This window comes from Macrosteles quadrilineatus, unplaced genomic scaffold, assembly GCF_028750875.1.
Source record: "Macrosteles quadrilineatus isolate MER2022 unplaced genomic scaffold, UCM_ALF_1.0 Scaffold_9__3_contigs__length_116548681, whole genome shotgun sequence".
NCBI classification, from domain to species: domain Eukaryota; kingdom Metazoa; phylum Arthropoda; class Insecta; order Hemiptera; family Cicadellidae; genus Macrosteles; species Macrosteles quadrilineatus.
Genome location: NW_026542602.1, coordinates 4941562 through 4967449, shown reverse-complemented (window position 1 = coordinate 4967449; position 25888 = coordinate 4941562). Strand labels below are relative to the sequence as shown.

At 32.6% G+C, this 25888-nt stretch overlaps 1 protein-coding gene across 1 annotated transcript; it reads left to right on the top strand.

Annotated features, from left to right (window-relative positions):
* The first annotated feature begins 15960 nt into the window (after positions 1-15960).
* LOC129002286 (uncharacterized) lies at positions 15961-23276 on the top strand. The gene is made up of 6 exons (XM_054429972.1): positions 15961-16069; positions 16140-16363; positions 17133-17268; positions 19113-19246; positions 20576-20822; positions 21842-23276. Exons 1-6 carry the CDS (start codon positions 15961-15963, stop codon positions 21919-21921), a joined length of 930 nt encoding a protein of 309 aa, XP_054285947.1. The 3' UTR covers positions 21922-23276.
* Positions 23277-25888: the final 2612 nt, after the last annotated feature.

Here is a 25888-nt window from a genome sequence, read left to right as displayed (position 1 = left end):
CATTTAATAAAAAGTTTACATTGATAAAGTATATGTTACAATTAAGTAATCAATAATGTAGCCAACAACAACGTACACATGTGGAGTGAAGAGATTTGTCAAATTACTCAGGTAATTATTGGGAAGATAAACATGTTGTCCAATAAAAATAGGCCTATTTGACTCGTCAAAGTAGTTCCAGGAATTAAATTTTAAACTAGTATATTTGTGGCAAAATACTAATGCCTCCTATTCTGCTTACGACATTAGATATATTTTATTTTTGTCGTTCAAAGCAGCATTTTAGCTTTAATCCAAGCTGTAAAATACAATAGGCATCGTTAAACGAGACTGTAAAAGTCAGTTTAGGTTCCACATGCTCAACGTCAAAACACTGTTCGTGTTTTGAGATAACACTGTAGCAATTAAAAGCTTACATACTTTTGAAACTGTTTAAGTATTCTGTGTAAGTAATCATTGTACTTAATATTGTTCAATTCGATACACAACTGATCTAGATCATTAAATGATCGAGGATTGTTCTGGAAGGTAATTTGGTTTCTGATGTCAGGTCTCAAGCCATTTTTAATAAAACATACCAAGTCAGGTTCGGATAATCCAGTTTTTAGGATCTGATTGTTTATTTTAATGTCATTTACATACAGTGACAGCGGTTCAGTAGGATTTTGTGGGCGATACACTAAGTCTTGTTTTAATTTTTCCTTTAAAGTCACAGGAATGTAGGTTTCTATGATTGATTCATGTAATTTATCCATTGTAAATCCTACAGCTTTACATTGCAATATTTTTGTACTCAAGGGTGGTTTAGTATGGCTAGGCAATATTTCATATAAATGCTGATCGGTGAGGTTAGTTTCATTTCTTATAGTTACTAAATCTCTCAAAAATGAAAGCAAGGGGTTTAATTCAAGTCCGTTGCATTCAGTGAATTTATTTAGATAACCTTCAACGGGGTTAGGCAACTTGTTGAAAATGCTCGCATTTTCATTAGGCTTAGGTAACTGGTATATAGGCATGGTGTGTATTTGCGAGTGATTAGGATTTGTAGGCATATTTAACATATTATTTTGCATGTTTGGGTTTTCATTTAGGTTAGTTTCAGTAGGCTCTTTAGGTTTTGTTGTATTTTCTTGATTTGTCTCTTCCGGTGTTGAAGTGTGATTTAGGTTAGGCCTATTTGATTTTGTCGGACTAGTTAACTGTTCAACTAGGTTTTCTTCATCGATGATTGACTTATTTAAATCCTCTTCATATTGGTTCAGATCAGGTAAAGATACTTGGTTTTTGATTTCATAAAATTTATTTTGCAGTTCTAGTAACTTGACCTTCCTATACGCTACCCAGTACCCCTGTATGGCCAATCACCGGAGAGTAGGTAGGCTAGATTTAATTTGGACTTATTATTCTTCAACACCAAGCTAACAGCTAAGATGAGGTTTGCTGTGATAACCTATCATTAGGTGATTTCCCTCAGATGTTAGGATGCTGCACAAATTACTCCAATGCATGGTAATAACAAATTATAATTTAATTCTTCTAAATAAACGAAAATCCTTTATAATCTTCCTTATAAATGATATCTAATATTACTATATCAGTAATTAAATGGCAACAGTCTTACTTGGTAAAATTCCTACGATTTGACTGGCTTAAATAGGCTGTGATTCCCAGTTCCTACGGACTATGACTGTTTCAAGTACAGTAGGCCTAATGCTTGAACTCGTCTGTAACAATTTCAAAAGAAATAATAACAGGTAAACTAAAGTAATACTAGTTTCACATAATTGAGGCAAACAGAATTAATTTAAATAATTTTACAATTTATAAAATATTCTCAGAACATGTGCTTTTTCATCCAAATGTAACATGAAAGTTGAGTATTTAATATTTGACATTTACAAAGTTATTAACTGACAGACAATCAAAAGAATATATATAATCATAGGTAAAAACATGGTAAACAAGATTATTAACAATACAATACCACATAAATCAATTTTCTTATATTTAAAATGTTTTCTACTTACATTTTCACGAGTTTGTACAATTTTTAAGGGAATCAGCCAACTAAGAAAGATTTGAAGAAACAGCTCATTACAAGAATGACTTTAGTTAATTAACAGCTGTTCTCCAGTTCTGCCAACAAGGTGAAGTGTAATAACAGTCAAGCTAGTTAGCCATTGATCATGATATTATATGTACATTATATATTCTGTGAATTAAAATAATTTAAATTTAATTAACATTTCCCTTACATCAGTTTAGGTTCCACATGCCAGTGTTCGTGTTTTGAGATAACACTGTAGCAATTAAAAGCTTACATACTTTTGAAACTGTTTTATTAATCCAAACTCAACAACTAAGGTTTATGTGATGATTATAATCAAAGTTATAAATGTATAAATAATTGTAAGTAAACATATGTGTTTATAATTTATTGATTGCTAGTGAATCATTTGTGTTTACAGTTTGTTAAAAATGTATGTTAGTTTTTTATTTAGTTTTATGAAATATTTTGTTTCCTCCAAAATTTGTATGTTCCGTGTCTCAATGGGAACAGATCACTCCAAAAAACATTTAATTATTAAATTATTTACTTATTTATCATTTAATTAATGTATTTGTTTATTATAATTTATTTATTAGTATTTATCAAAACATACTATAATACAGACAAGTTAGAAAATCTAAAGGACGTTGTATAAATACTTGTAACAAATGCACTAAGATCAATCTAGGAAATTTATTATTTCATCTCCTCTAAGTAAAATGAATCTGTTTAAAGAGCGATAATTATTTGGATTATAGAAATAATAAAATGTTTCATTTCAGGTTCTTTATATTTTTCACCAATTTTTATTAAAATAATAAGAAGAATATGTATTGTGATATCCAGAAAAAACGTTAAAAATTTGAAATAGACAACAGTTTAGAATATGAAAAAATAACACATACGTTAGTAAAAACTATAAAAAAATATGTGCATCACTTTTATTTATAACATTGTTGTATTGTAACATTAGTCAACCTTGCAGAGAGGATAAATAATCCGGCTTTCACACAAGCAATTCTATAAACAGGTCAGTCCCAGGTGGTGTAGAGACAGTTAACTAACGTGACGTCACTAATTATCAGGGGATGATCATGGTGGTTGGTTACTAGAAATCCAGCAAATAGTTACACCTATAGGATGAACATTAATGATACGGTACTTCTAATTACCAAACACCATTTATTTTGATAGTCAAGTTTTTAATACACTCCTTGAAATCTTCCCTTGATTTTAACCATGCTTCTGAAAGTTCAAATTCATTCTAGTAAATGTGATAATAAATTTATTAGTTTTAATTCATAGTTTAAATTTGCATTACTTATTAACAATTTTCAGCCTCTGCCATCTTATAAATCTAGTTTTATACAAAATGTTATTCATAATACAGAAGCCATTGTAATAAATATGTAACAAACAAAGAAATTAATTAATTAATAATTTAATAAATAAATAAATGTACATACATAAATAATACACTGTGTTTACTATGTAAGGTTAATTTGATACAGAGCAAATTATTCATCATTAAATCCAAACATTATCCATATATTGTACTATTTATTAAACTGGAAACGGAAATTTGAAAACAAGTTCTGCGCTATAAGTAGTATTTAATATGCCAAGTTAGCTTTTGCAAAGGCTTATAAAGATTTAATGAGAAAGTATTTACTATATACTTAAGACTACATACTTTTTATTAGTAAGACTAGGCTGATTTGATTATTTTACTTTACATAAAAAAATTATATGGTCAATAATTGAATACACTACTTGCTAAATGCACTACTTGCATAAATATTGATAGTATATTACTTTAAGCGAAGAACTGTTTTCTCTTTAGGTAATCCAAACAATACACTTTTTTTATTTCGTAATTTTAAGATAAAAATAAACTGCATTAATTTAGTTAAAATTAGAACAATTTTTGTTTGTATTCAGTTTGTTTGTGTTTGTTTCTGTTAATAACGACTGATTACATAGCTTAACTCATGAAGCAAAGTAACTAGTTATTAAAGGAGGTAACTGTTGTATACCTGGTTTAGACCCTTTGGAATTGATGGAACTGAAATGTACACATTTTTAAAGCGAGATCAATTTACATAATAGTCCGATCCCTACATAATTAGTTTAAGTAGCTTAGAGTTCATGTTACAAAGTGGATTAAAACTAATTAGTGTCATCGCTTTCATAAGGTTGATTCGTCCGTTCTAAACACCACTTGGCTTAATTAATTGATCATGTGTTTATCACTTTACAATGTAACTTTATACTTCAGCCGCACAGAAGCCAAATAACTGACACTCGCTTTTCCAAGTGTAATATAGGGTTTTCACAACTATCTTCTGCGAGTAAAACCTTAACAATAAGTAAAGGCTTATTAATCTTAATTGTATGTATTTGGATCAATTATTTTAATTGCACATCGAGATGGCAAAATATTACAGCCACAAATGAATTAATATTATTATTGTTTATTTTTGAACATTTACAAATTTCCCTAGTATTTATATAATCATACTAATGTAGGAATAAATAATTCACTAAATGGGGTTGGGCCCATGTTTTGTTTCATGTCGTTTATTTTAATTGAGGAAACGTATTACAATAATCAATAACCTTTTTTTAGAAGTCAATATTTAAAACATACTTACCAATTATGTCATACTGCATATTATATTTTGACTGATTCAAAATTTGTAATTACTTATTTCAAAATAAAAATAAAACTATGTATAGCCTTGAATGGTATCCTTGTAAGCTTATTTAAAATTTCATTTAAATGAGTTTCTGTTTATAAATAAAATAATTGCAATACTAACCAATAGAGCATGAGCCTATTCCAAAATATGTCGTATTAGACCACAGAAATAACATTAATAAAAACTCACAAATTAACAGTTCAATGTATATTTTAAAATATATTTCGTGTTACTTATTTTATGATAAAGAGTTTTTTTTAATTCTAAGTATCTTTTCCCATTCGGTTATAAAGCCTTATTTCGAAGATACAATCAATTTATATTAATTTGCCATGCTCTAATTTGTTACTTGAAACATTGATAAAATAAGATACACGTTGGTTCCTTAAAAACAAAAAAAAAATATAAATACTATTTCTATTAAGACGTCTATGTTTTTGTGCAAACACATATTTCTCCTACAGTCACCCGACAAAGTTGGCTTTCATGTACTGTTTATAGTACAGAAAGCTGCTAATTGCTGCATATTTATACTTTTCCGTACGGTTTATACTTTGTCGTACGGTTTATACTTTGCCGCACATCAGGATTCCAACGAAACAACACAAAACAGCGTGGTTCTATTATGCACGTAATCCGTGTACGCTTAGAAATAGGTTGGCAACACTTAAAGATAATAATGCTATGAGCAGCTGATTGACTATTATAACTACGATTTAACCTGTCATTTCTTGTTTATAGTTTCGGTATTTCTGAACTTTCTGGACATTTCTTTTAAACGTTTTTAAAACATTCCTGCGATCTTAACAAACAGGAAAATACCTTTAAAGCATTTTTTAGGCGCGGAAACCAATTCAAATTACAAAAACATACGGAACTATAATATTCTCTAAACGCGGAGCCCATTTCTTGCCGAGGAAAAATAGCGGAGTGATACGGACCGCGGGTACTACTTTCTCTAGGGCACCATTTGTGTTGCCAGCTGAACCTAAAAACGTGTTGTATAGTGTTTGAAAGACTAATTATTTATATGCTTTATAGTAACTGTAGGAAAAATATAATGTGTAACACGAGTGAAAAAGGCCTTTGCTGCACTCGTGATCATTCCGCACGAGCCGCAGGCGTGTTTAAACATTGCTCTCGTGTGCAGCAAAGTGCCACTTTCACCACTAGTTACACAAATAACTATTTTTGGACAAAATGTAGATATTTAATTTACACTTTGAATGATTTTTGTTAGATTTCCAACTGATTAACAACTAAAATATAAACTTTAGGCACGGACGTATCATCATGTCAAAACTTAGTAAATATGCAGAGTCGTGTACAGAATTACTTTTCGTTTACCATGTCACGTATGCAACATCTTTTCCACAAATTGATCCGAATTTGTGACTTGAATACTCAAAACTTTGACTTGTACGATGTGATATATTCCATAGTTTTACCAACATTTGCACTTTCGTTTATATATTACTCAGGCTTTAACATTGTAAATATTGCCGGTATTTAATCATGCCATATATTTAATTAATTCAGTAATTTAATAATTTAGTGTTATACCAATTATATAAATAATGGTGATAATGGGTTTTAATTAAAAGTGTATTTTATATTATTATACATCCTTTTATACCCTACAATTAAACACTCCGGCGTTAGAGATTGCTAAAAATGCAATGTTTTAATATTTAAGTGACACCATTAGCGTTAAATTTTATTTAAAGTTAATAAGATGTATTTTTTTTTTTTTTTTGAACAAACATACAGTTTTTAAAATTATATAGATTGTTTCCTTAATAAATCGGCAATCAATTATACGGATAGCGACCGGGCGCAGTGGTTATCCAGTCCTGGGTTCAAACACTGTTCAATCACTAAAGGATTTTATCTAAGGGAGTATGCTTTACACATCGCAATCCCTTGGCCAAGCTCGAAGTAATATACAAATAAAAATAAAACATTTTCGGGAAAGCCTAGTCAAGAATGTGTAAAAATATTAACTAGTTATTGTTTTAATAATAATTTTGTCTCGTGTACTGAAACTACCCTTATACTAATATACCTGCCTTCGTGTTAGTATGCAGGTACAATATCTTGTGAACACGTCCCTAAGTGTTAGAGGGGAATTATCAAGGGAAATATAACTTGAGCACAAGGCCAAAGTTTCATGAGCCCTCAGCTTATGTTGTATAGCTTACTTTACTACACGTCAATTTTGTAGTGGTAAATTATTTTTGTGATAATATGTCAATGGGGTCACCAGAAATCTACCCCAGGAAATTCAGACACATGAAATAGAGCCTGCGCCGTTTTGATGGTACAGATATGGGGGTAGACGCGACGCGGAATTTTAGGTCGGATAAATTATTATTTATTTTGTTTTAATCAAATTTTATGGTTAACTTAACGGTTTTAATTAATCAAAATTTCAATAAATCTGACACTGGAATTTTATTCCTGGAATTCTACATCCAGAATATAAATAAATAAATAAAAATGATAAAAAAATAAAATAAATAAAAAAATGAATAAATAATTAAATAATATAAATTTCCCCCGGAAATCTCCCCCCCCCCCGTGGTCGGCTACACTACGTATCGGCCAAGATTCATTGTTGTAGTTGACCTAAAAATTGTTAACCTAACCTATTTCCGGGGGAAGAATTTCTCTATCACTGCCGATGTTTCGCTATCGTAAAACAATGTAATTATTCTCGAAATTTACTACTTAAAATTCAGTAACAAGTAAACAATCTGTAAATATCTTTCAACACAAATAAGTAAAAAAACTTGCTAAGGAAGTTTGTCTTCTTTTGTAATACAATCAATTTACTAACTTAATTAATTAAATTAACGTATTTCGTAATACTAACGATATGATGATTATTTTCGCTTGGCAACTCATGTAACCGGGAACACTGAGTACATAAAGATAAACCCCGCTTGGTCAGGGAATTTTGGAACTATGCAGATTTTAATTGAATTACTCTAGATTACAACACCTTTTTGTATGAATACAACTACAGAACATGTAATTACAATTTCAAAATATTTCCATGTTTCGATGGTTTGATTGAAGCTCCAAATTTATTTAGTTAGCAATAAATAAACAACAATGAAACGTGCCGTAATTATGCTGTGGTGTAATTCTATCAGTTAATCATATAATAAACAGTTAAAGCAGAACAAAATTTATTAAGAAGAAAATAAATAAATGATCCGTTTTTTATATTTTGTTTTGATAAAAGTTACATTTATAATACTCAAATACTGTTATAGGAACAGACAATTTTCATAGGAGATTTGCAAATTAATAAACAAATTACATAAAATATTCGTAGAATTGGAAAATTCAAGGCTTTAACGACAAGTTTTGCAGTCAGTACCTTGAATCTGCATTTGATTTATTTAACAACTGTAACAACCAATACTGTGAATAGATTTGTAAGTACTTTGCTAAATGTGTGCAAGATGGCTAATACAATTATATCTGCTGCAATTACAATAGAGTAACCATTAACATGCAGTATTTACTGTTGAAAGATAACGTTCAGACGTAGGTTATTGTTAGAATAACGCTTGGGACCTGGTAATGCCATTTTATTATAAAAAAAGATAGAATTTTATTATTATAATGGCTAGTTTGACTGTAGTTAATTTGATTATTTTAAAAGATTTGAAGGCTATCCACTCTTTACATTTGAAGGCTTTGCATTTATATACTGCATATTTGCTTTTTTGTACCAAACCTAACATTATAAAGTTTTATTCATAAATAAATCGTAAGGGTCATTAACCCGGTTCATTCTTAAATTATGTTACCAATGCAGTAACGAATTATTGAATCCTCAAGTGAGTTATTAATAAACCTTTCAATAAAGAGTTGGCAGCATGACCCTTATAATATGGAATATAAACACTACATTGATTTACAATTTTGAAGTAAAGAACGTGTTAGAATTATTATTTTTGTATATTTGAAGATAATATATAAATATAATCCAAGATTTATGATTATTAATATCCATCCAGCTTGAGATGTATTCGTCGAGTGCTGATGAACAGACCGGAAATGAGGTATGACTTAGCGTGGAGCACGAATTTGAGAATTAAAATATTTCTTTTAAGGAAAGATAACTTTTATCGTTGTTCATATATATAGTATGACACCTATTCTTGGTACTGATCCTTTTACTTTCCCCCCTATATATAGGTTAGGGTGGAAGTAATTTTTTCATCAACATTTTTCAGTCAGGTCTTAATTGTCTCAGGTGCTTTGGAACTCCAAAAATTGGTTTTCGAAGTAATGTATGTGTGTGTAACACTGTGTATGTTTTTTGTGTGTATGTATGTGTGTTTCTGTGTATAGATATGTACACAGTTACAGACTTCACGTATGGTCCTATTTTGATGACATTTGGTATGTGCGTATTAAACTATAGTATCTCTAGAAAAAAAATTGAATTTACAAAATCTGCTATCGTGCCTTAAATCAAGATTAAGGATATAATTGTCCTTTTAACTTAAATGAGCTAAAATGAGCTAAAATAAGCCTAAAACTGTAAACAATATTCAACGGTTTTTGCAACGTGTTTTTATCCATAAAAATGTGTAAGTAATCCCATCACTTAACTATTATTAGGATTGTTAACAAGCTAATAAGAGAAAGTAGGCCTACGTGTTAGTTTGCTTAACTCGTTCATAGTTTTTTGTAAAATAAGTATTAGTTTTATTTTTTAGTTGCTTGAAATCATAAGATATGTCCTGTGAGTCCATGGCAATAGAACAAGTCTAGGTGAAATTCGTGCTTAGTAAACTTGACACTCTCAGAGCAGTTTTACAAAAAACTGCTCAACCTGAATTTTAGATTTTCAGATATCATTCTCATGTTGTTACAACCGAAATCATGTATTATTTAATAACATATTTATTTTATATTAAAGTCCATGCTATATTTATATTATTTTATTTATACTTTAGGCTATCTATATAATTAATCAATTTAGTAACTTTAGACGAATGTTGTTAAATAACCATAACAATTCAAATCCTGTATCCGCGGATAGCTTAATTTATTTCAAAAACTCATTTTTTAATCTTTTGGTTCATAATGTGACTAGTTTTATTGTGTTTTGTTTCTATCCGTTAAAATTAATGACGAATAAATAATTGTTTTCCCGTAACCGTATATTATATTTTTTTGTGTTGTCAGCAAACGAGGACCATTTTATTGCGATAATAATGACTTTTATTCAACTGTTGACACATTATTATTATTTTTATCAACGCCGTAAACATACAATATTTGGTTCCGTATAAGGAATTAACTTGGCTAAAAATAGAATGGTTCGTAGTCCTTATTTATAATATTTAAGACTCGGTTACTAAACTGCATTTAATTTATCCAAATAAGTCGAAACTATTTTGTAGGTTTTCTTTTTATTTAATGTTTATTTTAACTTAATAAACTGGAATTTTTCCGTATGCAAAAAATTATGTACCTCAAAATTTTTATCTTTATTCAGGATGAATTGCTTTGCTTTTTTCTAATAAAATTCCTCAATTATTTCTAAAATCTTTACCCTTACTCGCGTGATCCACGCAGACCCATACTTCCACTTCCGGTCTCTGACACGTTAGCTGAGAAGCATAGATTACTCTGTACACGTGATTCTTTACTTTGAGCAAATTATTTTCATAATTTGACCTTTAATGGTCTAAAACTAACTTGATATAATTGATCAAATAAAAACACGACTTTAATATTTAGCATTAACCTGTTAAATAAATCAATTACCATAATCAGTAGTTAAAATACGTTTAGTGGAAACTGTTTATAACCATTCTACCTCATTGATGAATTGTATGCAGAAGTAGGAGAGGTTTCCACCAATATTTGGTAAAACCAACACGTATCTGCTCGACATTTTGTCTGAAATCTTCGACCATCAGGAATTATCGGAACGTGATTTGTATTGCCATGATTTCGTAAAAGAGAATCGTTTTAAGCAAAAAATAGAACTAACTGCTATAACGGTACCGTATGAATAATTTTGGAGACCCTATTTCCTGAAAAAGGTGAAAACAAGAAAATGTATTTCATGTTTATAGTTCGGTAGCTTCACAAACAGTATATGTATTTAAACGGACCAAAATGTGTTTTTAATAATTGTGGTTGATGAATAGAGAAGGAAGGAAATATTTAGTGTATATACAGGTTTAAAGTAAATATTTTAATTAATTAACTGCAACTGTTGTTTAATTAATGTTTTTGTAATTCATTGCCATGTTTTGTAACTACGGAAAACAAGATGGGATTAATTTTGCATTCACAATTTTAAGACGCGTATATTACCGTGGCTCTGGAGGGTTGAGGCGTCAATTTTACATTTGTTTGTCGTCGTAAAAACTTTACGGTGCTTTCTGCGTCGGTCGGGCAAAACAATTCTGACTTTAATCATCCAGATGTTAGCTTGGATTGGTCTAACGTTGCATTGCATGAATGATATTTGACAATTTTGTACACAAGTTATGTACCGTTTGATTTATTACAGTTTAGGTTTTGCACATAATACATTCCTCTGTATGAAATGTTAAATAGGGACTAAACTAATATAATGGTTTAAATACCTGCATTTAGTAATCCAAAATGCTGCTTGTGGCAACTATGGTTTCAGTTCACAAGGAACCATCTTCTGAACGCAGGCATTTAAATCATTATAAATATTCATACGTAATCCGGAGGCTAACCACTCTTGAAAATAATATAATTTAGTTTTAAGAATTTTAGTTACTAACTTAAGTATACGTTTTCATTTCTTGAAGTTTGCGCAGATCTTTATAAAAAATGACAATGAAGTCTAGCTCACATGCGAGTAAAGTTGTAATTAAAAACATCAGTCTTCTCACCTCAATAAAAGTCATTCGTCGATACATTTTATTCACTGCTCATTAATAATACTCCGAGATACTGTACTTTTAGTGTAGACTGTTAGTTCAATTTAAGTGTTGCGTAACATCAGTACACTCTAAACGAGGTGTGAATACAATTTCTATTAGTATAAGTCGCAAAGAGTTGGAAGTATAAAAACGTATTGTAAACTGAAACAGACTTTTACTTGTAGAGAATATTAAAGAGTAGTAAATAGGTCTAATTTTAAAATATATAATTGTAGCAACAATATGTGTATGACAGTGTATGTGTTTACAGTAATCCATTTTCAATTTGTATGTTACAGGAAATATAACGATTCCTTTTTTAAGTGTTGGTAAAAAGGTAGTATACACACTGCGATTCATTCAAAGAGTGTATTACAATGCAATAGTGAGAATATCACAGGAGTTATGAGTCTCAAGCTTATAAAACCATCAGTAATATTGTATACGATGACATATGTAGTTATAAGTCTAATTTCAATGTAAAATGATAAAGCTAGAAAGGTAAACTTTGACCAAATCATGAATGAAATACGAGTTAGGAATCAGCAGTTTTTGGTCTAATAACGTATATTCATAGATTCATGGAAAAGGGTCAAACAACTTTGCCATGTTTCAATGTTACAGGAGGTATAAGTCTCAAGATGGTGCGAGTGTCGGTGCCACAGTACACTCTGAGAGGAGACCCTGTGGAGTTGCTCTGTGAGTTTGATCTTCAAGGAGACAGACTATACTCTGTGTCCTGGTACAAGGACCATGATGAGTTCTACAGATACGTTCAATGTTACAGGAGGTATAAGTCTCAAGATGGTACGAGTGTCAGTGCCACAGTACACTCTGAGAGGAGACCCTGTGGAGTTGCTCTGTGAGTTTGATCTTCAAGGAGACAGACTATACTCTGTGTCCTGGTACAAGGACCATGATGAGTTCTACAGATACGTTCAATGTTACAGGAGGTATAAGTCTCAAGATGGTGCGAGTGTCAGTGCCGCAGTACACTCTGAGAGGAGACCCTGTGGAGTTGCTCTGTGAGTTTGATCTTCAAGGAGACAGACTATACTCTGTGTCCTGGTACAAGGACCATGATGAGTTCTACAGATACGTTCAATGTTACAGGAGGTATAAGTCTCAAGATGGTACGAGTGTCGGTGCCACAGTACACTCTGAGAGGAGACCCTGTGGAGTTGCTCTGTGAGTTTGATCTTCAAGGAGACAGACTATACTCTGTGTCCTGGTACAAGGACCATGATGAGTTCTACAGATACGTTCAATGTTACAGGAGGTATAAGTCTCAAGATGGTACGAGTGTCGGTGCCACAGTACACTCTGAGAGGAGACCCTGTGGAGTTGCTCTGTGAGTTTGATCTTCAAGGAGACAGACTATACTCTGTGTCCTGGTACAAGGACCATGATGAGTTCTACAGATACGTTCAATGTTACAGGAGGTATAAGTCTCAAGATGGTGCGAGTGTCAGTGCCACAGTACACTCTGAGAGGAGACCCTGTGGAGTTGCTCTGTGAGTTTGATCTTCAAGGAGACAGACTATACTCTGTGTCCTGGTACAAGGACCATGATGAGTTCTACAGATACGTTCAATGTTACAGGAGGTATAAGTCTCAAGATGGTGCGAGTGTCAGTGCCACAGTACACTCTGAGAGGAGACCCTGTGGAGTTGCTCTGTGAGTTTGATCTTCAAGGAGACAGACTATACTCTGTGTCCTGGTACAAGGACCATGATGAGTTCTACAGATACGTTCAATGTTACAGGAGGTATAAGTCTCAAGATGGTGCGAGTGTCAGTGCCACAGTACACTCTGAGAGGAGACCCTGTGGAGTTGCTCTGTGAGTTTGATCTTCAAGGAGACAGACTATACTCTGTGTCCTGGTACAAGGACCATGATAAGTTCTACAGATACGTTCAATGTTACAGGAGGTATAAGTCTCAAGATGGTGCGAGTGTCAGTGCCGCAGTACAGTCTGAGAGGAGACCCTGTGGAGTTGCTCTGTGAGTTTGATCTTCAAGGAGACAGACTATACTCTGTGTCCTGGTACAAGGACCATGATAAGTTCTACAGATACGTTCAATGTTACAGGAGGTATAAGTCTCAAGATGGTGCGAGTGTCAGTGCCGCAGTACAGTCTGAGAGGAGACCCTGTGGAGTTGCTCTGTGAGTTTGATCTTCAAGGAGACAGACTATACTCTGTGTCCTGGTACAAGGACCATGATGAGTTCTACAGATACGTTCAATGTTACAGGAGGTATAAGTCTCAAGATGGTGCGAGTGTCAGTGCCGCAGTACAGTCTGAGAGGAGACCCTGTGGAGTTGCTCTGTGAGTTTGATCTTCAAGGAGACAGACTATACTCTGTGTCCTGGTACAAGGACCATGATGAGTTCTACAGATACGTTCAATGTTACAGGAGGTATAAGTCTCAAGATGGTGCGAGTGTCAGTGCCACAGTACACTCTGAGAGGAGACCCTGTGGAGTTGCTCTGTGAGTTTGATCTTCAAGGAGACAGACTATACTCTGTGTCCTGGTACAAGGACCATGATGAGTTATACAGATACGTTCAATGTTACAGGAGGTATAAGTCTCAAGATGGTACGAGTGTCAGTGACGCAGTACACTCTGAGAGGAGACCCTGTGGAGTTGCTCTGTGAGTTTGATCTTCAAGGAGACAGACTATACTCTGTGTCCTGGTACAAGGACCATGATGAGTTCTACAGATACGTTCAATGTTACAGGAGGTATAAGTCTCAAGATGGTACGAGTGTCGGTGCCACAGTACACTCTGAGAGGAGACCCTGTGGAGTTGCTCTGTGAGTTTGATCTTCAAGGAGACAGACTATACTCTGTGTCCTGGGACAAGGACCATGATGAGTTCTACAGATACGTTCAATGTTACAGGAGGTATAAGTCTCAAGATGGTACGAGTGTCAGTGCCACAGTACACTCTGAGAGGAGACCCTGTGGAGTTGCTCTGTGAGTTTGATCTTCAAGGAGACAGACTATACTCTGTGTCCTGGTACAAGGACCATGATGAGTTCTACAGATACGTTCAATGTTACAGGAGGTATAAGTCTCAAGATGGTCCGAGTGTCGGTGCCACAGTACACTCTGAGAGGAGACCCTGTGGAGTTGCTCTGTGAGTTTGATCTTCAAGGAGACAGACTATACTCTGTGTCCTGGTACAAGGACCATGATGAGTTCTACAGATACGTTCAATGTTACAGGAGGTTTAAGTGATCTTCAAGGAGACAGACTATACTCTGTGTCCTGGTACAAGGACCATGATGAGTTCTACAGATACGTTCAATGTTACAGGAGGTTTAAGTCTCAAGATATTACGAGTGTCGGTGCCACAGTACACTCTGAGAGGAGACCCTGTGGAGTTGCTCTGTGAGTTTGATCTTCAAGGAGACAGACTATACTCTGTGTCCTGGTACAAGGACCATGATGAGTTCTACAGATACGTTCAATGTTACAGGAGGTATAAGTCTCAAGATGGTGCGAGTGTCAGTGCCACAGTACACTCTGAGAGGAGACCCTGTGGAGTTGCTCTGTGAGTTTGATCTTCAAGGAGACAGACTATACTCTGTGTCCTGGTACAAGGACCATGATGAGTTCTACAGATACGTTCAATGTTACAGGAGGTATAAGTCTCAAGATGGTGCGAGTGTCGGTCCCGCAGTACACTCTGAGAGGAGACCCTGTGGAGTTGCTCTGTGAGTTTGATCTTCAAGGAGACAGACTATACTCTGTGTCCTGGTACAAGGACCATGATGAGTTCTACAGATACGTTCAATGTTACAGGAGGTATAAGTCTCAAGATGGTGCGAGTGTCAGTGCCACAGTACACTCTGAGAGGAGACCCTGTGGAGTTGCTCTGTGAGTTTGATCTTCAAGGAGACAGACTATACTCTGTGTCCTGGTACAAGGACCATGATGAGTTCTACAGATACGTTCAATGTTACAGGAGGTATAAGTCTCAAGATGGTACGAGTATCAGTGCCGCAGTACACTCTGAGAGGAGACCCTGTGGAGTTGCTCTGTGAGTTTGATCTTCAAGGAGACAGACTATACTCTGTGTCTTGGTACAAGGACCATGATGAGTTCTACAGATACGTTCAATGTTACAGGAGGTATAAGTCTCAAGATGGTGCGAGTGTCAGTGCCACAGTACACTCTGAGAGGAGACCCTGTGGAGTTGCTCTGTGAGTTTGATCTTCAAGGAGACAGACTATACTCTGTGTCCTGGTACAAGGACCATGATGAGTTCTACAGATACGTTCAATGTTACAGGAGGTATAAGTCTCAAGATGGTGCGAGTGTCAGTGCCACAGTACACTCTGAGAGGAGACCCTGTGGAGTTGCTCTGTGAGTTTGATCTTCAAGGAGACAGACTATACTCTGTGTCCTGGGACAAGGGCCATGATGAGTTCTACAGATACGTTCAATGTTACAGGAGGTATAAGTCTCAAGATGGTGCGAGTGTCAGTGCCACAGTACACTCTGAGAGGAGACCCTGTGGAGTTGCTCTGTGAGTTTGATCTTCAAGGAGACAGACTATACTCTGTGTCCTGGTACAAGGACCATGATGAGTTCTACAGATACGTTCCGAGAGGCAATCCTCCCCAACACACGTACTATATAGACGGAATAAATGTCGATGTAAGTAATAGATACTGTGGCAGGGAAGTTTTAAACTCGTACAATGCATTGTAGGAAAATATATTTATTTGGTATTTTTAACAAATTAGAAACTAACAACAAAAATGGTTTTACAATAATGACGAGTTGAGGAGATCCTGTTAAGAGTATACTAACATTTAACAAAATAACCTTTTCTGACTGATCTCTATGTACATTTTGCCATCTTGTGTGGAATCTCTAGGGGGGGGGGTCTTGGGGATATAATTCAAATTTATGAATCTGGAATAACACAAACAGTTTAACACATTACGTTTTATGATACTAATAAATTTTACAAGTATTTGAGGCTTTCACAAGAATTAAGTCGTAGTTTTGGTTTTTTTTTGTCAGTCCAATTTGTCTGATTACGGGTTTTTATCTTTCTCGAATGGTTTTTTTGAGCTTTGAAAATTAGGTTCAACGGGTGGCCATAAAATAAAATATATATCGTATGTTAAATAACTGTCTTGCTGTTAGAGAGGGCAAATGTAATTAAAATCTAGTTTTATTTTTTTCTGTGTTATTTTAAGATCAATTTTTTTTTAGTTGCATATTAAAATGAAACCTACCAATATAAAAGTGAACTTCAAACATAAATTCATCTCTTCTACGAATTCAAGGAATTACTTCCGCATAAAATAAGAAATTGTTTATAGTAATCTTTTATTCTACATTACAAGCCTTAACATGTTATGCATAATGTTGTATTTCAATTTTGTGCATATATTTAAGAACTTTTTTATTACAGCACCACAAGTCGGATGCCCAGAAGGTAGTTATAAGGAACGTGCCCCTGAGGTCCAGTGGTATGTACAGATGTGAAGTGTCTGCAGAAGCCCCAGCATTCTCCTCAGTGCATGGCGAGTCCAGGATGAATGTAGTAGGTAAGTGGGATTTGTTTTGTATTTGTTTAACTAAAAAAAAACAACAAAATTTTATTAGAATTTAGCCGCATACAATATCTATTTGACTAACTGCCAGGACCATCAAATAGTAAATTATAGGAGCAATTATGCATATGCCTTATTATTGCTACCGATGAAACTTTTGATCTTTCATATTATCATTAGCTTAACTCTTTTCAAATAGCATTACCTAGAGGCTTAGTTGGCGAATCTTAGTTGTTTTCGGCTTGGAACTATATTTTAAGTGTATTAACATAATGTTAACTATTACTACCTAATTTATTCTCTAAATCATTAAATTACAACAACAAATTTGAATAAAATGAGCAAAACAACTTTGACCCTTTACTGGAATTAATTTCCTCCAAATATGCTCCATGGAGGAAGATTATTTATCCATTAATTATTATTTTCCCTTTGAGTTTTTGTTAAATATGTACTTTGCTGGGGTGGATATTAAATCACTTTTACAAGAAATGTCTATACAATGGCTGTTCGTTCAGTATCGAACACAATCTTGCCGTTTTAAGTTAGTGTTGGAATAAGTAAAACATGCAAACAGATTTAATTACCTACTGAGAACACGCTCAACTGTGCATGCATGTATGCATGATATGCAAACTGACATGAGGAACATGACATTGAACATGTGTTAGGCTGATGAAACACTTCCCCTAAACACTTTGCCTCAACATGACGACACGTGATTATGTTTGTCCAGCAAAAGCTAGAGGTTTAGGATAACATAGGATAGTTGATGTGCGCGTGCTTTGATACCTGGCAAGGATACATAAGAGAATAACTTGGGTCTATAAATGTATTTTAAGCAAAATTACACACATTTAACGTGAAAATTATACAGGTGAATCTCAATCATATTAATTGCTTATTTTTATACAAATTTCTCGTGTATTTGCATTAAGCATTAAGGATCAAAACTAATAACTTCTATTATATATTATTTAAAACATCTATTATGAGAATCGAAAGATTAAGTCGGGGAAAAGTAATCAATGAATCTATAAATAAAAACAAATCTAACAGCTGATTCATCTTCAGTATTTTAATTATGATCAAATGCAGGCCTTCAATTGAAGTTTGTGCCTTTAGGTGAGGATTTATAGAAAATACTATGTTTATTGATTTTTGTGTACAATTAACTAGAATGAAATATTGAATTATATTTTTCGTATGTGTTAAAGTATGTGGTTGATGGATGTGCGGCTTGCGGTTTTCTCAAACGTTTTTGATCCTTATTAGCATTATTTATAGATATTTTAGAAGTTCCTCGTAGTTTTATATACACACCCACACATCTTTATAAAAAAAAAATCTTTTTTTGGCCAATTATCATTGAACCACTTGATGGACATTTACATTTCCAACAACAGAAAACAGGTTCCATATTTCTACGCGTTCTTAGGTTTTAGTTTTGTCAATAATCTCAAATAATATTTCTCATTTTGTCAATTAGATTCTGGGATAATTTACAGCCTTCCCATGGTAAATTTATCTACATTAAAGGTAGTATATTCCGAAATGTAGATTGAACTTAAGTATAATGTTGTAGAGATAATTTTTCTTATTTTTGATTGGCCATTGTTACTTAGTTCTACAATTTAAACAATGTTCTGTACACAATGTCTAGTCAAAAAAGGGTTGACAAGTACATTTTCCTAACTTTGTAATCACTTCAGAAACTTCTAAACTCTTTCAAAACTACTAATTTTAAAAATTTGTTAATACAATAACATTGACTTGTTTTGTTCCTATGCTGTATCTATTTCATATATTTACTATTGTATTTAATGTATTTCCCACAGCTCTGCCCCAGGACGGCCCTGAGATCACAGGAGAAGAGCGCAACTACCAAATCGGAGACGAGATCAACCTTAACTGTACTTCTGCCAAGTCGTTTCCTCCTGCTAGACTGCGCTGGTATGTCAACGACGAGCTGGTGAGTGGTTAGTTCAACTATTTGGTTTTCGTTTTAAACAAGTGTTTTTGTTTCAAAATAACATTATTTCTGCGCTTTTTTACTCACCACACTCTTAGTATACCCACCAGTAATCATTATTTCCAAGGTATGAAAAAACAACTTTATTTTCTTATAAAAATGTAAAACAATTACCTGTTTAAAAATTACTATAATTATTCTCATATATTATGAGGAAGAAAAAAGAGTCTCAGGTTTGTGCTGGTTAACTTTAACTCGCACACGTTTTGTCAAACTAAATGGGTTTATTTTATTAAAATTTTGTAATTTCTTTTTTACTTAAGAGCTATTATTTAATATCCGAAACTATGATATTTTTTTAAACAGTTACAATGTTATTAAATATAAACAGAAAAATCTATATGTACACCAAACACTTTGAACGGTTGCTGAATCCTAATAAGGAAAATAGTACGCTTAGTATATGCCTCATAACAACTTTGGTTACGGACAAAAGTTGAGTTGGATTTGTATAAGAAATTATATCTTCCACACTAAAAAGATGGGTCATTATTTCCTTAAAATGTTCAGAGGACTTAGTTAACAAATTATTCGTTAAAGTTTGCTAAGCCTGGAGATAGTTTGTAGAATAAATATAGGACACCACGTTGGGGATTTGTGTTGGAGATTTAGCTTTAGTATCTTGTATATAAAACATCTTGTCCATGCATTTACCGTAAAGGACTTACGGTATAAATCAAGCATAGGCCAAATATTTAATGTTGTACAATCGATTTGAAGACCAAATGTTGTACATTTTCAGTATATTTAATAATAACATTATGTTTTACTAAAATTCTTTAGCTAATAAAAAAACTTCGTAATTTTTTAGACTTAGATAATAATGCAGAATCACAATCACAAGTTTTAAAATATATTATAAAAATACTATGTAAATTGAGAAATTGGCTTTACACTTGGATATTTGTCATATATTTCAGAAATAAAGTACTGATAAAGTGTTCTGATATTACATAACAGCAGCGTTATAAAGTTGTGTCAACCCCCTTAACCGCACGTTTGGGATAAAATATAATAAAAGCCCAAGAAACCTTTCATCAAAACATGATCCATTGATTTTAACATTGTAATTAGTAGATCCGAACGGTTAAGTTTCCAAATTAAATTCTCCCATTTACCACAATACACTCTTTAGCAAAGAAATAATTCTTGATAGAGTTAGCCGACTATAAAAGATTGAACCTATTTGAGTCTGAAATTTAAACTTAAACACGACCCAATTATTCTGTCCTTCTATTACGTGTTAAGCTTGTCATCCTATGTCTTCAGGTGGGGCCAGACTACGAGGCGGTAGTGCAGCAGCACGGGCTGATGACTTCCACCGCAGGTCTGAGGTTCCAGGTGGGACCTGAACACTTCCACAAGGGCCGCCTCCAGGTCAGGTGTGTAGCGACCATCTCCACCTCCACCGCCACCCCCACGGTCCCGGCACCCGCCCCCGTGCTACAACATCAGCGTCTATCCGCCTCCGGGCCTCCGCCAGCTCTGGACTACAACAGGGAGGCTCTGTTTTTCGGTAGGTTTTGAGTTAAGTTGGTCTTTTGAACTAATATTAATTGGTCTTCATAATTCATTTGCTTGAACACTAACAATTTTAACGTTTTTGCCTTATGCTTTTTATTTGTTACTATTCAAAACTAAAAAAAAGTTTGCCTCACGATAGTTAAAATGTGTTACACTGTGTGTCATGTTGTATATAGTATTTAAATAACCCAATCAATAAGGTTGCGTAAATTACAAACTATTTCAAATGAAATCAGTTGCTACAAGTTATTTGGCAGTCTAGTATAGAGTCCTTGTAGGCTAGCGGCTTTCTTGGAATAAGTTAAAACAGCTTCTAAGAGCTCTTTATCACCCCAAAATATTTTGTAGTACCACCAAAGTGATTGCAATTTGAATATCTAGGGCAGTATGTGATTAAACATTTTCTTTGTAGTTTATGGGAGTCCATGGGGGCTAAACTTATCTTGGATTTGCCAACCTAAAGAACAATATTAGTTTTGATAACTTCAAACATCTGCTGAAGAGTTATTTATCGTCTCAACATATTTTTCAATACCAAAGTCATTATGATTTAAACAGCTAGGGCACTCTGGGTTTAAAAATTTTCTTTGTAGTTTCTTAAAGGTTTTACGAGTTAAAACATCTAGGGTCCAAGGACTCCTAAAAATAATTCTTAGAGTCGAATATAAAACCATAAGAAACTATATTGTGTGTAGGGTCGTAAACTCTAAAACTTTCAATGATATTGACAACCATTTATTAGCGCTTACAATTTCTAAAATTAATATATTGTACTTTAATTATATATTGTACTTAAATTAATTAATATATTGTACTTTAATATATTACTTTATAATAGGTATTAGTATTTACCTCAATAGTAGTAGTATTAAATTATACTATTCCTGTATCTTTGCTTTAAAACACATCATAATTTACATAAAACATAATTTATTATGTAACTCCATACAGCTTTAATGAACTATTTGTTTACCCATATAGTATTATTCTTAATGACACTTTATGTTTTAGTGAAAGGAGTCTCCAGCACTACAAGGTCGAGTGTGACATTTCTGCTCATGGTGACGTCATTCTTTCTACTGGTCACGTGATTAGAACTTGTTACGTAGCTTATGTAAATTGGTTCCCTTTGTACTAAAAGTAATGATTGGTTTCAGCTAAAATATGCAAAAGCTATTGATCTATTTAACTGGTTAACATTTTACAATGGCGAATCTTAAAGACTTAATAAAGCTGTAAATAATAACTGTAAAATATATAAATATGTACTTGCTCTTAGCTTAGTTAGAGTAGATTTGTAAGTGGTTTAATGAGTCAATGATCTTGTATATAAATAGGTTTTTTTAATACAATGACGAATTTCATTGAAAGTACTAAGCAGCCCACTATTGCTATACTTTACAAAACATTATTTAGTAGGAGGTACAGTAACATTTTAAAACATAATGCATTTAAGTCCATACAAAGCTTTATAAAATATTTAAGAAGTCCGGATTCAATATGTTCATTTAATGTCCCCAAATTAATCTCCAAAGTCCATTAAATATACTGTCAGTAAGTATTACAATCCTACTATTATTAAGGGACAAAATATCTAATATTAAAAACCAAGTAGGCTGCAACTAACTGCATTGAAAAAAGTATAAATTCAATCATTGAATATTTATGGCATGAAAATTAAAAATTGTAATAATCATTAAATATTTAAATAATCAATGAATGGGGAAAATTATTGAATAAATAGTCTAAATAAAAATACTTTATATCCAAAATCTATATTAAACACAAATAATTTCAGTACTTCTGTGTTTTCTAATTGTTTATTATACGTCTGGTAAAACTGCCAGCATTACCTATATAACAAATTAACATTTCTTTGGGCATTATGAACTTTTAAAATGCATACATAGGCCTAAATGTAGCTATTACTTGTCAAATTTTATTAAATGTAATGTTATTGATAAAGTGAAAACATTAAGCGTAAAAATATAATAAGCCTAAAATAAGGTATATAATCATTCCTTCAACGCTACATTATACATGCTATGACACCTGTAACTACTAAATTATTGAAACTAAACTGTGTCAAAAATTGATTAAAATAAATAGAAGGAAATCATATTCAACAAATGATAGTTGAGGTGTAAAACAGTAAAAAAATGTTTCTTCCAATAAAGTAATCCTTTTAGCCTATAGATATTTTAACAAATACCTTAGTGTGGAAAAATGCCTTTAATTATTAAAGGTATAGGAATTTTTGTCCGTTACTATGTTGATAAGTTACTTTAAAAAGCACATTACTTTATGTATAATACACATAATTATACAATTTGTTACTTTTAAGATGTCGGATAACATATTAAGCAAAATAATCGGCCTCACTTTAGATGATGTGTAAATGCTTCTGCAAAGCCTCTGTATCTTTCTTTAGCTTCACTGCGTAATTGGATGGTTTATCCGTTATGAATAATAAATTAATTTTGTCATTGTTGGTTTATCATTCATTTGCCTAGTAATGTGTTAAAAACATCTTTGTATACTTATTTTGACTAAAATATCGATCTTTCCGTGGTCACCCCTCTATCATTGTGAGATTGAAGCAGATAAAAGTCCAAAGTTGTAAATTATAAGCCACGGGTCGGTGGCACGCTATATTCAGCCCTGTAATTAACTGTACATGAATATCACGCTGTCAAATCATAACTTTTCGAAATAACGTAAATTAGCTATAGGTCACTTGGAAGTGATATAAAATCAATAATTAAAGTCACTTGTTATAAAATAAAACCAAATGAATAACTTAGCCAATAAAAATAAATAATTTATTTATTTAAATGTTTTTCGAAATTTTTTTTAACAAATTAAGCAGAAATATCTTAGCCAAACATACTCATTCTTTTGTTTTAAACGAAACCTTGACAGTATGTAACTACATAGCTTACTTACTATAGTAAATATTTGTATCTGTGAATTGAAAATACTATATGAATACCTCTTCACATATGTTGACAATATATGTAGTTCAACACAATCATGATTACAGTCTCAAGCATCGGTTATAGTTTGTGTTATGGTTCTTTTTTTATCAAAACGAGTTTGATGACTGTTCAAATTCAAATGTTGTGAAAGCTCCCAGTTTTAACACTTGTATAATAATTTCTTCGTAGGTAAAGTGCACGTATTTTAATTACCTATTATATTGTAGAATATAAAATATTTGTATAACGGTTTAGGTCACAGAATAAAATCCTAAACAACACTGTAAAGGAATTGTTAACAGAAGTATAAACACTCTACTAGGTAGCTATTGTGAAAAGTGTTATTTTAGTAAACGAGGTATTGTCTAAAACTGCCTGGGGCTTAACACTTACATTTGGCCGAAGGCCTAGCACTTACCACCTCTCGGAGATATAAAGGTTTATTTCTACAAAACAATGTAAACCTAGATTTTGCTTTCACAATTCCTTCATTTAAGGGTTTATTACAAACTTTGTATGTGTTTTTAAATAATCAAAATTTCTTTTGTTTAATTTTTTTGAGTTTGTCTACAATCCATTGTAAAATGGGAAACATACAGATAAGTTTGGATTACATTTCACCGAGTACGTAAAATAACCGTAATATTTTATGTCTCTTGTTCTTCAAAATCAATACTAAATCAACTAGATCAATCAATATAAAAGATAAAAAGGTAAGCCAAGATAAAACGTAAAAAACACACTACTTGCTAAATTATTATGTTTTACCAAACAAAAAGACAAATTTAATGAAAACGGAAATATATGTTTTAAAGAATAATATAATCTGGAATTTTTTGGAATAACTTGGATATAAATCAAAACGAAGTGTAAGTCACATTGTAAGTCACCTAGATAAATGATACTTTGAAAAGGGCTGTGAAATGTTAAATATCGATTGTTATGTTTGTAGAGATTAACTAGGGTATTGTTATAATCAATAACTATAAAACTTATTTGTACAATTAGAGTACCTAAAATAAATTGAAAATAATTATAGCATATATTGATATCAAGATATTTGAAAGGTAGCTGTGTCTTTAGAAGTTAGAAATTCATTTACTGTTGCAATTATACTAATCAAAGTTGCATACGCAGCTTTTACTTACAAACTAGACAATTTAATCAACCTTAGAGATATACTTTCACCATTGATACATTTTGATGACGGTTTAAAAATTTAGTTGACGTTACCAAAAAGAAGCTATCCATTTTTGTGGTATCTTAAAACTAATTATTCATAATTATAAGTGTCAAGACAATACAATTAAATGAATTTAGATAGTACTGTAACTAATTATACATTTTAAATCATACTTATTGCGGAGAGAAGAGTTGCATAAAATTCATCGTTAGAAGTTCCCGTACGGTACTAACACAAACTAGCACAAATTTGTACGTGTATTTATAACGAAATAGTTTAATTCATCCAATACTAGCTGTTCATTAAATTAAATATGAAACCTGTATAATTACAGTCGTTTATTCAATGCAAAATGACTTTGTTCATTTAATTTAACATGGTATTTATAAATTTAATACAAATTTATTATGACGTTAACGAGTGGTAACTGCACGAAGCATAATATTAGAATTGAGCTCATACACAAAGCTTTTTTCTCAAAGAAACAAACAAAAGCGTGTATGGAGATATGTTTTCTTACTTAGTCATGGGAAACGTAAGTCCTTATCAACAGTAAGTAAGACACATGACATATCCTCCTGTCTTAGCAACAGATGACACAGCCATGACTGCTTTGTGTTTTGGTATAAAGAACCATTGTAATTTATTACTGTTGTAAACATCTCGTGTTTTTGAAGATAAGAAATATAAGAAAAATCAATTTAAAACAGTAGACAATCATGTTGCAGTATTCTAACATTATTACGAAAGAAAAATATATATAATTAGTTAACCAACACTACTTGATATTCTTACACTTTTACTGTAAATAATTACAAGGTGGTAAGTATGTAACATACGTATCATTCTTTTCCTAGGATGCTAGGAACGAGCCTGGGATTTTTTTTCACATTATTT

What these genes read in the sequence shown, in the direction of transcription:
- LOC129002286 (XM_054429972.1), top strand. Translation starts at nt 15,961, where the DNA reads ATGATGAGTTCTACAGATACGTTCAATGTTACAGGAGGTATAAGTCTC. An exon ending in GTCCAGGATGAATGTAGTAG is followed by an intron (nt 17,269 to 19,112) that starts GTAAGTGGGATT and finishes TATTTCCCACAG; the next exon opens with CTCTGCCCCAGGACGGCCCT. An exon ending in CAGGGAGGCTCTGTTTTTCG is followed by an intron (nt 20,823 to 21,841) that starts GTAGGTTTTGAG and finishes TTTATGTTTTAG; the next exon opens with TGAAAGGAGTCTCCAGCACT.